General features: G+C 37.0%; 1 protein-coding gene across 15 annotated transcripts in view; it reads right to left on the minus strand.

The window, feature by feature from the left end:
- rdgA (retinal degeneration A) overlaps positions 1–15549 on the minus strand; it is a 198072-nt gene that overhangs the window by 105264 nt on the left and 77259 nt on the right. For 14 of the 15 annotated variants that reach the window (XR_011236835.1, XR_004673654.2, XR_011236834.1 and 11 more), the window contains exons 2-4: positions 13892–14060; positions 7069–7212; positions 6081–6814 (exon numbers count right to left, since the gene is read on the minus strand). The exons of the other annotated variant lie outside the window; for it this stretch is intronic. Coding sequence is in view for 10 of the 14 variants with exons in the window: in XM_069499084.1 (XP_069355185.1) it covers positions 6081–6814; positions 7069–7212; positions 13892–13981 (968 nt within the window). In the remaining 4 variants the exon portion in view is untranslated. The remainder of the gene's footprint in view (positions 1–6080; positions 6815–7068; positions 7213–13891; positions 14061–15549) is intronic. 15 annotated transcript variants of the gene reach the window in all.

Consider the following 15549-nt stretch of genomic DNA (forward strand, 5'->3'; position numbering starts at 1 on the left):
AGTCGCGGGCATCAGCTAGTATTACATATTTTATATGACCATATCTATTAAAGTTCAAGCGACTGAAACATAATGGCTGAAAATAACAATTAAAATACTAATTTTTAAAAACCTAATTACACGTGGCCGAAATTGCGGATATTACAAATTTGGTACAGGCATAGATTATTCATCCCGCACTTATTACGAATTTTGGCCTACTACTTTTTCCCGGAAAAGGAAGAGTTTCCTTGGGGTTCTTAAGAAAACTTCAATCCACGCGGACAAATAAATGTATTTATTTTATTTCGCTGATTAGTAAACTGTGAATGTGAACTGAATGGTTAATCCGCGGACTTTTTTTTAAATAGATATAGCGAGCAAACGAGCAGGCGGGTCACCTGATGTTAAGTGATTACCGCCGCCCATGAACATTTGCAGCACCAGAGGAGCCGCCGATGCGTTGCCGGCCTTTAAGGAATTTGTTGGTCCGCCCCTTTAATAACCCCATGTTATAATCTAGTGGGAACACCGCCGATGGGAGTTGGTTCCACAGTTTGCACATTGATTTTCCTGTTCTTATATTATTATAACAATTCAGGATAAAACTCAGTGGCAAACAAATGACTTGTTGGATTGTGTAATATAAAACATATACAACGGAATAATTTTTATCAATATCGATTTTTTCAGAGCATATTAATTGATCTTTGCCGAACCGAGAAGAAGTCAACTGTATAAGTATATCTACTTACTTATTTAATTATTTTAAACAAGCAACATGTATGAAGTGTTGCTTATTGAAATTCATGATTATTATAAAACTAAAACCTTAAAAAATATAATATTATAATTAAAATATATTATTAAAAGGAGTCCCTTTAGGCAAGGTTCCGAAGATACTGGCAGCGTTCCCCCTTTGAATTACTAGGCTAATTAATACTTTATCCAAGGTAGCTGCCAGCTCTTCGGTCTCCTGTGATGTCGACTAACCTTTTTGCAATTTCCTTAAAAAATCTTATAGCGCTAGGACCCCACGGACCAAGGGTCTCGACACCGAATGGGACAAAATCATATTCGGAGCCTAGACCCCTGTATTTGCATGTTTGGAACTATATAATATTATCACAATATGTATTATAGTATTAGCGTTCCTACTTATATATCTTACCTTAGAAAAATTTTCACCATAAATAAATCTTACTGACATTTACAAAGCGAACTGTAAATTGTTACAGTAGGTAGTAGCTACTTGTACACAAAAGTATTAATGACCTTAACGGGTAAGGAAGAAAAATACTGCAGTCAGTGAACCGGAAATATAGACTGATAGTTTAACAAAATATTATGACACGTCAGCTCAGTGTATAAAATAGCTCAGCGTATATAACCTAATGTAATAAAAGACTTTTTCTTTCTTTCTTTAAAAAATACGAATATCAGTCAAATTAATTATGACTAACATTCGCCTTTCCCCTTCAACTAAGCGAAAAGCTTGTTCTAAGAGTAGACCGTACGACAATAGTGCAACGGGTTGGGTATGAACCGCTAACCTTTCGGAATTCAGTTTGCTCCTTAGCCGTTGGGCTATTGTTCTACGCGTAAGCCGATCAAAGTTAATATCAAAATACCTATTGCATTTAAAATTGGGAGACTACACACGTTAGAGTCCTGAGTATAACTTTTCGAGTTAACCGTGCGTAAATCTGTCAAAATTTTATTAGGTACACTTACCTATCGCTAACTTTGCAAGATACGATACGATTGCTAAAAAAGTAACAGGCCCTCCTAAAATTGCTAGTATTGTTAGATTCTACTATTTTAAATTCATATCTTTTACAAATAAAATGTCATACCTATGTACTTTTTGTTTTCAGACCCAAGTATTTCAATGGTAATTTCCGCCCTTCCAACCACAATGAATATCGCAGACAATGTAACCATTGTCTTTTCCACGTCACAGCCGGAGCGTGTTCAGCTTTTAATACAAACGTATAAAATTATAGATAGGTATTTATACATATAGGTACCTATCTACCAATGAAGTTAGGTACTTATTATTGCAAAGATCCTTCCTTACCCTTAAAACTTATTTAGAATTTTCTAAATTGCAGAGGGAAAGTTTGAAATTAAATTCTGACGGAGTGCGATCATTCGTGAATTTCACAATCGGAGTAGGTATTTCGAAGCAATATTACAGCCTTAATGATGCCCGGTATAATGTTCCAAGTCAAAACCCTCAACGTTTGCAATAACATTTCTAATTGAAAAATTCGAAATGTAAAATCTTGAGAAAATATACCTCGATGTTTCGTACTAGAATTACTTGTTGCTCCAACTTTTAAGTAAAAAAGGACATAAATGCACAGCCTTCATAATATTTCAAAATTCAAAACAAATCTCCCAAAAATAAAAAGCTAGTGAAAACCCATAATTATTGAAAATATTTAGCAAAATAGGTATTATAAAGAAGTAAAAGGCAAAAGGTTTTGGCATATTTATTTTGTAGAAAAAATATTGGTTTTTATAGTGACCATGATCAAAGGATAACATACTTGAAATTGGCGATGTATATGTATAGTTAATATATCTACTTATTTGATTTGGGATTTGTGGGATAAGACGAAAAATTGCAATAGGTTTCGCGATATTATATTATTAGGTAGGTTACCCAAATAAGGCCCAGTCTTTGAATTTCCCGCTTAGCGAATTCGAATTGCCGATGCAATGTTTGGAGTAGGTAATGTGCGTGACCATAGCTTACGCACACTTGCACGTCAAGCATCCCGTTTCGTTTTGATTATATAAACCTCATATGAAGGTAAGTACGTACGTATAAACACGTATCTATAAATAAGTAGTTTTTGTTTATCCAGAAGATTTTTTTAAAATGCTGGCTTAGGTACATTTTTGTAGTATAGATCTACTTAGTACCACACAGTACTAGTACACTTACATATGCAAGTGATGTTTTATCAAAATCGATTCGAAGATAAATAGACAAAAATTGTAATACTTACTTAATATCGTCGTATCCTACGAATAACGCCACAACGGTCGGAGTGGCGTTTTATTTTTCGTTGATGTGAAATCTACTTTCAAACTCATTAAAGTTTGAAAAAATTGACTAGAAATTAGCGCTTGAAAATAAGCCACAATTGAACTTGCGGAATAGATGCGACAAAACAGCCACAATGGCCGCGGTGTAAGAATTTTACCCGCCAATCAGGCATAGCTCATGCGCGAGGTCAGGTCACGAGCGCCGCTCTGTCAATTTTCGTCGGATCAGCGTGGGCGTCATATAATACTCCTAAAACTTAGCTAGTTTTAGGTATAATATTTAGGTATTTCATTTACTTTTAATCCAATTTAAGGTAGGTAGGTAGGCAGTGGCGTGCACAGGGTTTGAAGCCAGGGTAGGCATTAGTGAGTTAGGCACCTGTTTACTGGCAGGTCATAATGTAAAATTTGCATTGAGCATATTACAACTGGGGTAAGCAGTGCATTTCATTATTTTTGAATGAATGAAATGACCTTAAATTGGATGCCTTTATTAATGCCAGCTATACTGCCTCATTCATATTTTTCATCCAATTTAAATTATGGTCATGAACTAATAATTAGTACTTATTTTTAACTTTCGAAGTGAGATAACTATATTCAGTGGGGTATCATATGAAAGGTCTTCACCTGTACATTCTAAAACAGATTTTTATTTATTTTTACGCATCATAGTTTTTGAATTATCGTGCAAAATGTCAGAAAAATACGACTGTAGTACGGAACCCCCGTTGCACGAGCTGCGCGAGATTCGCACTTGGCCGGTTTTTGTAGGTATTAGAGCTAAAATTCACGCACCCATTTGATTCTTGGCTTGATATTAATTAAGTTCGCGACACAAAACAAAACGATCTACTCTATTCTAATCTATAAAATTTCTTTGTGCTTGTAAGCGCTTGACGGCTTATATCTGAGCACTGCACTATTCATAATATTATTACTTTATACTGTTAAATATTCCGAAAATGTGTTTGACATCAAAGTAGCGAAAAGAGAGAAAAGGCAATAAAAGTGCCTGATAAAAATCTGTCGCCCGGACAAAATCTACGTCCTCGATTGCTTTCCCATTTACAACAGGCACTTTAAAAAGGATCATTTTACTTTCACAAGATTCATAGATCGTACTTCAATAGAGGCAAATGTATTTTGATTACATTGCTACATTTTTTTCTTTAAGTGTGCTCATAGTAACTTTTTTTTTTTTTCGGGGAAATCCCTACGGACTTCTGCCTGCTGGCAGGGTGTGTCCGACTCGCACGGACTAAAATAACCTCCCCATGCCTACCAAGGTGAGCACGGAACTGCGTAAGCATTACTTCGTGATGACCTCCTAAATTTCTATCTTCCTCTTTTCTTCTTTTTCCCTCTCTTACCTTCTTATCATTATAGCCCTCGGCATTTTGTTATATCGTTGCCAGGCTTCTTCGCACGACAGCATGCGCGATATAAGGTTACGGGCGTTCACACCCTCCGCGTCGGTCAATCCTAGCGCTTCTGTCCTTAGGTCGGCACAATCCTATCACGTGGTTGTGCGTATAAGAAGAGCATGCTGAGAGCTGCACTACGTTGTGACCGTGCAAAATCAGCGTGTGATATTACATTAGGTATTTCTTGGAAAACTTATCTACTTATATTTTTAAACAAAATAAAGACATCTATATGATGGAGATTTTTCATGAAATTTCGTATGAACTTCCGAGCTACCTGTACGTCGTTGGTGGAACTATGTCAGAAACATCAAAAATACCAACTATACAAAGTTTCATCACAAAAAGAACCAGATGAATCTTATTGGAACGCAGGACAAACAAACAAGAAGATACCTATAGATATTATACAGGTTACAGGAAAAGAGGACACGATCCCGTTAAGGGGTTATAGTACAGGACATTAGCTATCAAACGACCTCTCAAGTGCTTATGCGAAAGTGTATCGTTTTCGAGTTATTCATTTTTTATTTTTTTCTTGGTAAAGGGGTGTTTGCCACTTTAAAAATTAATAAAAAAAGGAACAATGTATTTCATCAGATTTTTTTTTATTTCTCGCGAGTACATATCCTTGTTAATAACAAACAGTTATAAAACAAAAACAATCTTCAAGCATTTTAAAATTACAGCCCAAAAACTGTACAAGTTTTCGATTTTTAAATTTAGTTCTTTGAATAACTTGCAAATTTTTTGTAAAAATTACTATGGCACTTATCCTGCGGATTATTTTAAAAACATCTACGTTTCGTTAGCTATCCATTGGTACAAAAAAATTAGAAAAAAAATCAAAAAAATTACAGAACAAAGAGACCAGGTAGAAAATTCTAACAAATGCTATTATTGCCAAAGAATTAAATCACAGTCAATGTTAAAACAAGTTTAGTGCCAAATCGCTAAAGATTATTTTTCAATGAGTTCAAAAGGTAGTATAAAATCAGTCAAGTGCGAGTCGGGCTCGCACACGAAGGGTTCGGTACCATCGTACAAGAAATAACACTTTTTAATTTTTTTTAATTTTTATGGCGGCCATTTTGTAATTTTTAGTATTTGTTGTTATAGCGGCCATAAAAATACACATTTTGTGAAAATTTCATGTTTGTTTGTCCGTCCGTCTGTCCGGCTGTCCGTTTGCCTGTCAGTGGACTGTATCTTGTGAACCCTAATAGGTAGAGACTTGAAATTTTTACACGAAATTTTGACAGACACGACTGCGGCGGTATCTAATAAAAGCCACAACAACTTTTTTCGTTTCAAATTAACTCGGTATCATAATAGGTAGGTAGATATAGTATCATTATCGGGATTACAGTGCCGATTGGCACAAGTTATTTTTAATTTTCCTTCAAGAACCATTTTCTAGTACTCATTAAAGAGGAACTTAAATTTACTTAGTTAAAATAAAGTAACTATTTTATTACGTCGTAATAAAAGAGGGAAAGAGCAGTTTTTAAAATTAAACGCGACCATAAAATAATAAAACGGGAGAAGGGCAAAGAGGAAAGCAAATAAAAAACTTTTTGTTACTAAGCAAATTTGTAAAGTTTATTCACTAACCTGTTATCTAAAGTCTGCAGCACAACAGGAATAGCTTGGGGTTCTTCGGGCACCTGATGACTAATTTGTGGTTGAGCTTGAGATGCCGTTAGAGCTAGCGCTTTGTAACGTGACTGCTCCGCAGTTGGTAACACGATATCCACGGAGCGCGAGCGAAGCCCCGTACCCGGAACGGTCAAATATTCACCACTTTCACTTAACTCTTCGGCTCTCGCACCACCAGAAACTTTTGAAAAACACGAATCTACCGAAGCGGCCCGATCGCGCTTTAATTCAGGAACAGTCAAATAAATATCATGGACCAAGCTCTCCTTAGGAGCATTGTTAGCGCCCTGCTCGGAAGCTCTTACGTTCTCGAGGGAGCTACCCGTAGGTTCAACAAAAAAAGCTTCCTGTCGTGATATCGAACGTCGTCTTTGTGGCAGTATGGGCGATTCGTCAATCGGTGGTTGTAATTCAAAGGACGGTGCACCCGGAGACGGCGGTGGGGATTGCAGTGGAGGCGGTAGGAATGTTCTCGGCAGCGGGGTTGGAGCGAGCAGAATTTTTGGTGTATCACTTTCGCTCTCATCGTCGTCATCGTCGTCATCTTCGGCAGATGACGAGACAGGTGGTCTTTCAGGTGTTGTTCGTTCTTCGCTCCGTTGAGCCAACCAGGTTTCCATGTGACGACAGTGAATGCATGGTGGTGGTGTGCCTTTTCCCGATCGCCGTCGTGACCAAAGACGTGGTACCTGCCATGGAAAATAATTATATCTACAGGTTCCAGCTTAAAGTAAAAACTTTGATACTAATATAACATTAATTTATGGACTGTGTTTCTTACTTGCTTTTATTAATAACGTTATGACGAATAAAATGAAACTGAATCGAAACTTCAAAAAGAGAAGTTTTTGTAACAGAGAAGATAGTTTACATTGAAAGGAAAGAGCTTAGCAATTTCTACAAAACATAAAACGATAATAATAGAATGAAAGTTTTAAGTTACCTCTAAGTAAGTGCCCGAGTCATCAGATCCGGCGGAGTCGAAGGATCGGCTCCGCGCTCCGGATTGCGGCACGGACAGCAGCGAGCTGGCGCCGGAGCCCCGAGCCGCCTCCAATTGTATCTCATCGAACGACGCCGACCGGACCTACAACAAAAGAAACACTATTTAAACATACTTATATAGGTACTCTGTTTTCCTTAGTTTACTTAAAAGGTAAACAAAGTTGTAGCTTCTTATTGAAACGAAAGGACTGTACCGACTGTACGTACTTATACCATACGACCTTGCTATTCTACTGCGAACTGAAAAACTAAACTCCAGAAGGTCTAAAGCACAGGTCAAATTGAGTCTTTATGCGAGAAGCTTTCTGCGATTTGTTTATCTTTTAAACAAACTAAGGAAAAACGTAGTAGGTAAGATGCCCTCGAAACCGGGGTGGGTCTGGAATTTCTAAGAATTCCTGCCATAAAATAGGTAGGTAAGTATTCATTAGGGCCTTAGAGTTTAGATAGGTTATTTAACAGTTAATTTTTCATTATTATTAATCATACACGAGTGACAAACAATAGCTAAGCTGATCCATCTATATTGTGATGAATAATATGCAGTCATCCTGATTTTGAAATGCAAGCAGCAACGGTATGCTAACTGACAGCAAATTATATGTATTGTACGCGACAGGTAGAGATGACAATCGGGGAGACACACCTTTACTGCCCCCGCGCTAACCTGGCGTGGGCGAGCGCAGGTGAAGTGCGGGTGTGCAGGGCGTCCCCCCGCTTGCCGTCTCAACCTGTCGCGCACTATACATACGTACGGAATTAATATGTAATACCTATCTAATCTTATTTTAGAATCATCATCATCATCATGATCAACCCATCGCCGGCTCACTACAGAGCACGGGTCTCCTCCCTAAGTCATATGAAATGAGGCAAGAGAAAGAAGAAGAAGAATTGTAAAAAAGATCACATAATATTTTTGCCTTACAGTGCAGTGGTTATGGTGATGATCAATCAAATTTTTTATTATTGAGAGATGATATGATAATTTTTTATCACTTCATCTAACAATAATCTGACGTCTACGATCAACTTCGCTTCAGTGGAAACACAGCCTTAGCAGCAGTTTAGGTCGTGATTGTGGAGGTTGCCAAGGAGATTAATAAGTCTAATTAATCTCGTTCATCCTTACCTTCTATAAATCTTTTGCAAAATTTTGGTCATTACCTTAACAAGGCAAAGTGAAATAACTTTTTGAACTGTACCACACCTGTAGGTACTGTGTGTCTTAATATACAGAAAGTAGGTTTGAGCAAGTAAATTAAAAAGTACCTTGTAGATATAACTCAATATCTGTTAGGCTAACATGCGCACCACGAGAAAATTTTGTCTACGCATTTACTCGTCTTATTTGTATGAAGAAATACGAGATAATGCGTAAACAAAATTTTCTCGCGGGGCGCATGTTAGGCCCTCAGGTTAGGTACGCACAGGAATAATAAAAAAATCGCAATGTAAAGTTATTAGTTCAGTTAAAACCTATTCAATTACTGGTATTAAAGTTTTTTACGTAGTCTCAGCAGTTGGTATTTCAGCAGTTCGCGAGCTAAAAGGCAAGGTCAAGCCGCACTCCTCTCTGAAAACTCTTGCCAGCACTTAGGAACAACTCCCACAGTTTTTCTCTTTAGAGTATAAACAAGTAGATTTTGTATTAGCTTTTTATATATAACACGCTAGCTGATGCAAGTGATTTAGTTTGCGTTCGATTCGTTCGATTTTTAAAAACTGATAGTTTTTAAAAATCCTAAGGAAACTCTTTGATTTTCCGCGACCAAAAGTATCCTATGGCTGTAGGTATACGGGATGCAAACTATATACTAAGAGCTAATTTTTTACGGCACCTCTGTTCAACAGATTTTGATGTAAGTACCACCCGGACGAAATCGCGGGCATCATCTAGTACTTATTATATCATAACGTGATATTCAAGAGAGAAACGTTGTTGAGTTGATGAAAATGTAAAGTTGCACAGCAACAGCAGGTTTAGTGAAAATAACAAAATATAAAAGTGCTTTAAAAATTCTGCTACTACCGTAGGTGGCACTTTATGTTTGAACGTTGGCTTATACAGCGTGTTTTCGCTACGTCAAAGAGTTTGTGGGCAACATCGAACTTCCAATGTAAAAAAGAAAAAATTTAGCTTGTAGAGAAAGCGCTTTTGTAGAAGTGTGGCACATAGATACGTTTATCGAACCTGGATTAGCGCGAAACCTTTCAGTGCGAGTAATCGGCACACCCAAAGGAATTATCCTTCTCAAAACCTGTGAGAAATAAAACCTGTAGCGATAGTCGTTTTTTAGGGTTCAGTACCTCAAAAGGAAAAAGAACCCTTATAGGGTCACTGCGTTGTCTGTCTGTCTGCCCGTACGTCCGTCCGTATGTCCGTCTGTCGTATCTGTCCTGTCCCGTTGACCTAGAATCCTGAAATTTAGCAGGTTGGTAGGTCATACAGTACAAGTAAAGGAATTAATCCGAAAACCGTGAATTTGTGGTTACATCACACACAAAAAAAATTATTCATGAACAAATAATTAATAATTAATTAATTTTCAAAGTAAAACTATACCAAGTGGGCTATCAGATGAAAGGGTTTTTTACTTTACCTGTACATTCTAAAACAGATGTTTATTTATTTTTATGTAAAATACTTTTTGATTTATCGTGCAAAATGTCTAAAAAAATACCCGAGTACGGAACCCTCGGTACGCGAGTCTGAGTCGCACTTGGCCGTCTGGAACTGGACCACTGAGAGACTGGCGCTGGCGGTTTTGGCTGTCCTTGCTCTGCACCTCAAGTAGATATTTTTTAGAATTTAATTTAAGGTGTCTTTATAATTATGAGTAGATATAGTACGCGACAGGCCGAGATGACAATTGAGGAGGGAACGCTCCACACACCCGCACAGCCCCCGCGCTAACCCGGTGCGAGCGAACGCGGGTGACGTGCGAGTGTGCTGGGCGTCCCCTCGCCTCATACGCTGATTGAAATCTCGATACATAAATAATATACCTACCTATAATATTTATTCCAAGCAATCTACATATTATTGATCTTTTTATCTAAATATACCTACATAATATATTGATATACTTTTTCCACTTTGTAATATACCTACAGTGTAGCATCGACCATAAAATTGCTTTACCACCGATAGGTTGGATATCATTTGTCACATCATAAAAGTCTGGGGTTTATTTTTGCTTACAGGACCCCCTACACACATGTAAAAATCTGAGCCTTAGTAAAATTTTGATTTACTGGAAGTTGTTGTCGAAAATGGTAAAAAAAAAATTCTGGTCGATTATACCTACTTACGCACAACCCAAAAAAGTAGGAGAATGCGAAAAATGAGGGGAAACGAGTTGGTTTCATTTAATTTAATTTAATTTATTTTATTTTGTAGAGACAAACAGTTACAATTAGATAAATAGATAGTATATATTATATAAAAACACTTAAACCAAAGCAGTCTCCAATAAGAAATTAACACTTATAATAAAAATTATTCGATATATTCGATTGGGTTTAGTTTTTGCCATCTCGTCGGAACTTTTTAATTTCCCGGGGTAAAGCCTAGGTATATACTTCCCTGGAAATTGGGATGCATTAAGAGCTATCTCTGTACTAAGATTTGTCAAAAATAGTTAAACATATGGACCGTGAAAAACCAGCAGCGAACAGACAGTAAGACACACTTTGGCATTTATAATATTAGTGCTTTAGTAGTTATGGATTTTTATTTTCAATCTGAAAGTTTGCTTTAAGTACCTACCTACCTCGAAGTTTTATGTGCCAAGTTTGGAATAACTTAACGATCTACTTACTTTCGATAAACTCTAACTACAAGTACGTCACCCACCGCGGCCGGGTGCAGCAACTAAACGACGCGACGGTCACTTTCGCTTACTATTGATACCTACCTACAGCTACTATACTTTAGTTTTTCTTAGTAAACAAGTAGCTTTTCGCTGAAATACATAAAAGGCATGCAATATATACGCACATCAGCTGTGCTATAGGTACGCCAATGGGTAATGCGCGGCCATCGATATGTGCCCATACGACTATGTTACCGCGAATGAAATTATGATAAGAGTGAAAAACCTGACTCCAGTAAGTCAAAAGCGCCAGGCAAACCTCGTCGCGAAGCTTTCTGCAATTTGTTTATCTTTTAATCAAACTAAGGAAAAACGGACATTACTAAAAATGTATAAGTACCTGTAAATGTGTATACCTGTATCGGCAAATAAATAAAATTGAATTGAATTGAATTAAAAATGCAATGCTGTATTTCGTTTCTTTAAGTCCATTGAATTTATTGTACATCATAATATTCTCAAAACGTATCCTGTGTTTGTTTCCGTTTATTTGCGTTCATGATATTGGGTAGGTATAGGTATGCAGGCTTTGTGACCAAAAGCTTATACAAAATCAAATATTACGCCAACGTTCAACCCTAATATTTATCATTGTAACGTTTTACACAATTCGAATGTGAAAAGAGTATAAATTATTGATTCAGTCGGAAATTAACGAGCTTTTCCTTTGTGTGTCGTATTTATCAGAGGGCGCGGCAGTGCTCCCGCCAAGACGGGTAAAACTAACCGACGACGGGGCACTACGTACCTTTTCTCGAAGCGTTTCGTCTTATTTTGGGCCGTCATAGCTTCGGTCTGGATGACGCTAGAAAGCTGAAATTTTCAGGATAAGGTGTCCTGAGCAAACTTATTAAAAAACCTAAGAATCAATTATCTAGCTTTTATGCTTTCAGATTTATTGGTACCTGAAATACGTCGACGTCGTGACTTACTGATGATCATCATAATTCAAAATATTTAATCAAAAATTCTAGGGTAATTTCTGAAGTCCTAGAAGATTGAAATTTGGTGTGTAGGCTAGAAATTGCATATAAACAATACTAAAATTAAGAAATTGGAAATTTTCCCCCTCCACTCCTTCGTTTGAGGGAAGCATATCTGTAAAGTCTGTCGTTAGAATGCTGAAATTTTCAGGATAAGATGTCCTTCACAGTTTAAGCAAACGCACCAAGTATCAATTGTCTAGTTTATATGTTTTCAAATTTATCGACATTCAAAACCTATAATCAAAAATTCTAGGGTACTTCCTGAAGTCCTAGACTGAAATTTGGTATGTAGGCCAGGAATTGCATATAAATACTAAAGAAAACTCATTTTGTTCCCCTCCACCTCTTCGTATGGGGGAAGTAAGCACATCTGAACGGTTGTCGCTATATACCTAATATTAGATATTGTAAATGTGTGTACCACCTACTATCAGTCAATTCTTTATGACTAACTGACAACATCATTACATATAGGTATATAACTCCGACAGGCAATCTCCGCCATCAACGACGTTATTATCATATTATGCGGGTAAACTAGAAACTAACTTATTTATATTATACCTACTATGTATTACTAAGTCGGAATAAAAAAATGTATACCTACGTATAAGTCCCGCAAATTTCTAACGCGCATGGCCGCCATTTTAGTGAAGTCAGCACTAGACTGAAGTTTCGAGCTGATGGTATATTTTTATTTCGACTGACGTCAAAATGACGTCATTTCGATGTAAATGCGACATGGTTCCAGTGCAATAGCAATTTGCGGGACTTATAATATCTATACGTAACAATTTGTATATCAACTTAATTTAAAACACATACAAATTAGCCATTGACTGCCATCTGACAAGCTGTTGGTTAGTGATGAACTGATGAATGATCACGTCGTAGTCTAAGAGGAAAGCGAGGTAATCTGTACCTAAGGGGTACAATTGGTTACTAAACGGCATGATATGAGAACGTATAAAAGCTTGGTGGCACGGCTTTCTCTGTAGAGGTACTCGAAGTACCTACACGTTGAATTGTTTGTGGTACTCTACTAGGTAGCCTCTGCCGAAGCCTCCTAAGTTCCAATAGACCAGAGCAGAGCCAATTCTTGCTCTATTGGTATAATCTCTTTGAAAGTAATTATAATACTATGTTGAGAAGATAATTTCTTCAATTAATTGATTTTGCTTTTTAAGTTTCAATAAAAGTCCGGTCTTGTTTCAGTTTGCATAGCTCAAATGAAAATAAGGCTGGACATAATTATATTGAAGGACGGAAACATATAGGATAATGTCAGACACAAAAATATCATATCAGTCGTAGCGTAGACATGCAGTCTGGTTTTTGTGTAAATGGAACTGGATTAGGCATACACTGCGTCGATCATCCGATCATTGGAACGTACAAGACCAAAGAAAGTGGAAGATCAACGCAAGTTTAGCGATGTTAGTATATTCTGTATGAGGCCAGAAAGATCGCCCTCACTTGATGGGAGGCAAAGCAAAGGAGTCTAATAAATCAGCTTAGATAAAAGTAGCGACTGCTCTTTACCCGAAGGAGAGACCTAAGAATTAATGATGATGAATCAGGTTTTTGGTTTAGTAGAATATTCTTTATTTACACCAAAAAGAAGTAGGTATATACAGTTAGCGGCCTTATCGCTTTGAAGCGATCCCTACCAAGCAAAAATATGTGTTGAGGAGGATTTAAATGACTAGTGAGAAAGGGTTTAGGGTGTACGTAGTCAGGGAAATATAAATATGAATATAAATATAAAAGTAAAGAATACCTAAAATAATAATATATAGATAAAGATTTGTACACAGGTACATACATAACATATATACACACATAATTAATAGGTTTCAGGTAGTTTGTTCACTTTGTGTTGTAAGGAGCTACGTACCTGCTTGGGCACTTCGAGGCTGCTTTGCGTCTTCATATCCTGGGGCGTGGGCGTGCGAGAACGTCGGAAGGTGGTGCGCAGTCGCTGCATGGCCGGCGGGGCGGGCTGCTGCGCCGCTCATGTCGCGGGCCCGCCCCGCCGCCCGCTCCGGCCGCCACGCTCAACACCACTAAAATATACAACTGCTATTAGCATCTATGTTCACATTCTGAATAGGTGCTTCATAAAACTGCATAAAAAGAGCCGCAATAGCCTAGTGGTCAAAAGCAGTGATAACCTAGTGGTTGAGACGTCTGCCTCCATATCGGGAGATGGGGGACTCGATGCTGGGCACGCCCGTCTTACTTTTCGGAGCTATGTGCGTTTTAAGCATTTATAATTATTATCACTTGCTTTAATAAACGGCGAAGAAAAACATCGCGAGGCTAACCTGCATGCCTGAGAGTTCTCCATAATGTTCTGTGTAGAATTTTTTATTTATTTCATACACTCGCACCGCAAACTTGTGAAATGTGAACGCGCTAAATACCGATAGAAGCTGGCAAGGCCTTTCACGCAAAGACTGTCTCACACAAACGAGCAAAAAGCGCAAAAAGCTGTGCTCTACGGATGTTTAGTATAGGGCAACGATGTCTATAATATACCCATAAGGTCTATGTACCCATAATAATTATTATAAATGCAAAACAAAAATGTTTGGGTACCCTACTGGAAAATCCATACAGCAGTAAATAAATAATTCATTTAGTAATTGCATAGTACATTGACCATAAAGTGTAGACTAGCACCAATTACTACAGCAACTATGTTTAACCAAAATCACTGCCACTACCATAAAATATTCATAAAAGTAGCGTAGCGTATAAACTATACGCTTTACAAAACCTTATTATTATGAAAAAATAGATTCACCATATAAATCACCACGATGTCTCGACCGTAATAAAATTTTCACCAAGTAAACAATTCTGCTTCCTGTTATAAAACTACGAAGCATTTTATGTGTACAATAATAATAATATGACGAATGGGAAACTAAGAGTTTCATAAGTCACGCACAAGGCGGGAACAATATCTACGTAAAATATTCATAACTTTTCTTTATACCTACTACTTCAAGAATTCGCCTGAATATTTCACGCGTTAAGAAATGAAATAATTTTTCAAAGCGACAAAGCGTATAGAAAATATAATAAGTATATTCCACATTGTTGATTTTTGTTAGAAAACTAAACACGGTGTGATTGATGGATGTTCTAACGAAAGTTTCACAAAACATTTTTTGTAGGTTTTACACAACTTAGATACCTACATAATTTTATTAAATTGCGGAATAGGTAACGTGTAGTATTGTGTGACCTACTTGAAGTAGGTAGGTAAACTTTTTTCTTCCTGTTAATTTGACTAATATATTTACATACACACCTAATATAGATTAGTTTAGGTTTACTATATAGTATAGGGGTTTTCTTAACGTTTCTACCTTTCAGGGTAGGTACTGCATTTTTTAAAGAAAAATAGTAGAAGGTTCTGATTGAAAGTATGAAGAACTTATGTAAAATTTGTTGCTATGATTTTATGAAAGGTAAGTATATGAATCGTTTCATTAATTTCTTCATATATTTAAACCAAAACAAATTAACGATTTCCATTAATGT

The sequence above is a fragment of the Maniola hyperantus genome, chromosome 6 (assembly GCF_902806685.2).
Source record: "Maniola hyperantus chromosome 6, iAphHyp1.2, whole genome shotgun sequence".
Taxonomy (NCBI): Eukaryota; Metazoa; Arthropoda; class Insecta; order Lepidoptera; family Nymphalidae; genus Maniola; species Maniola hyperantus.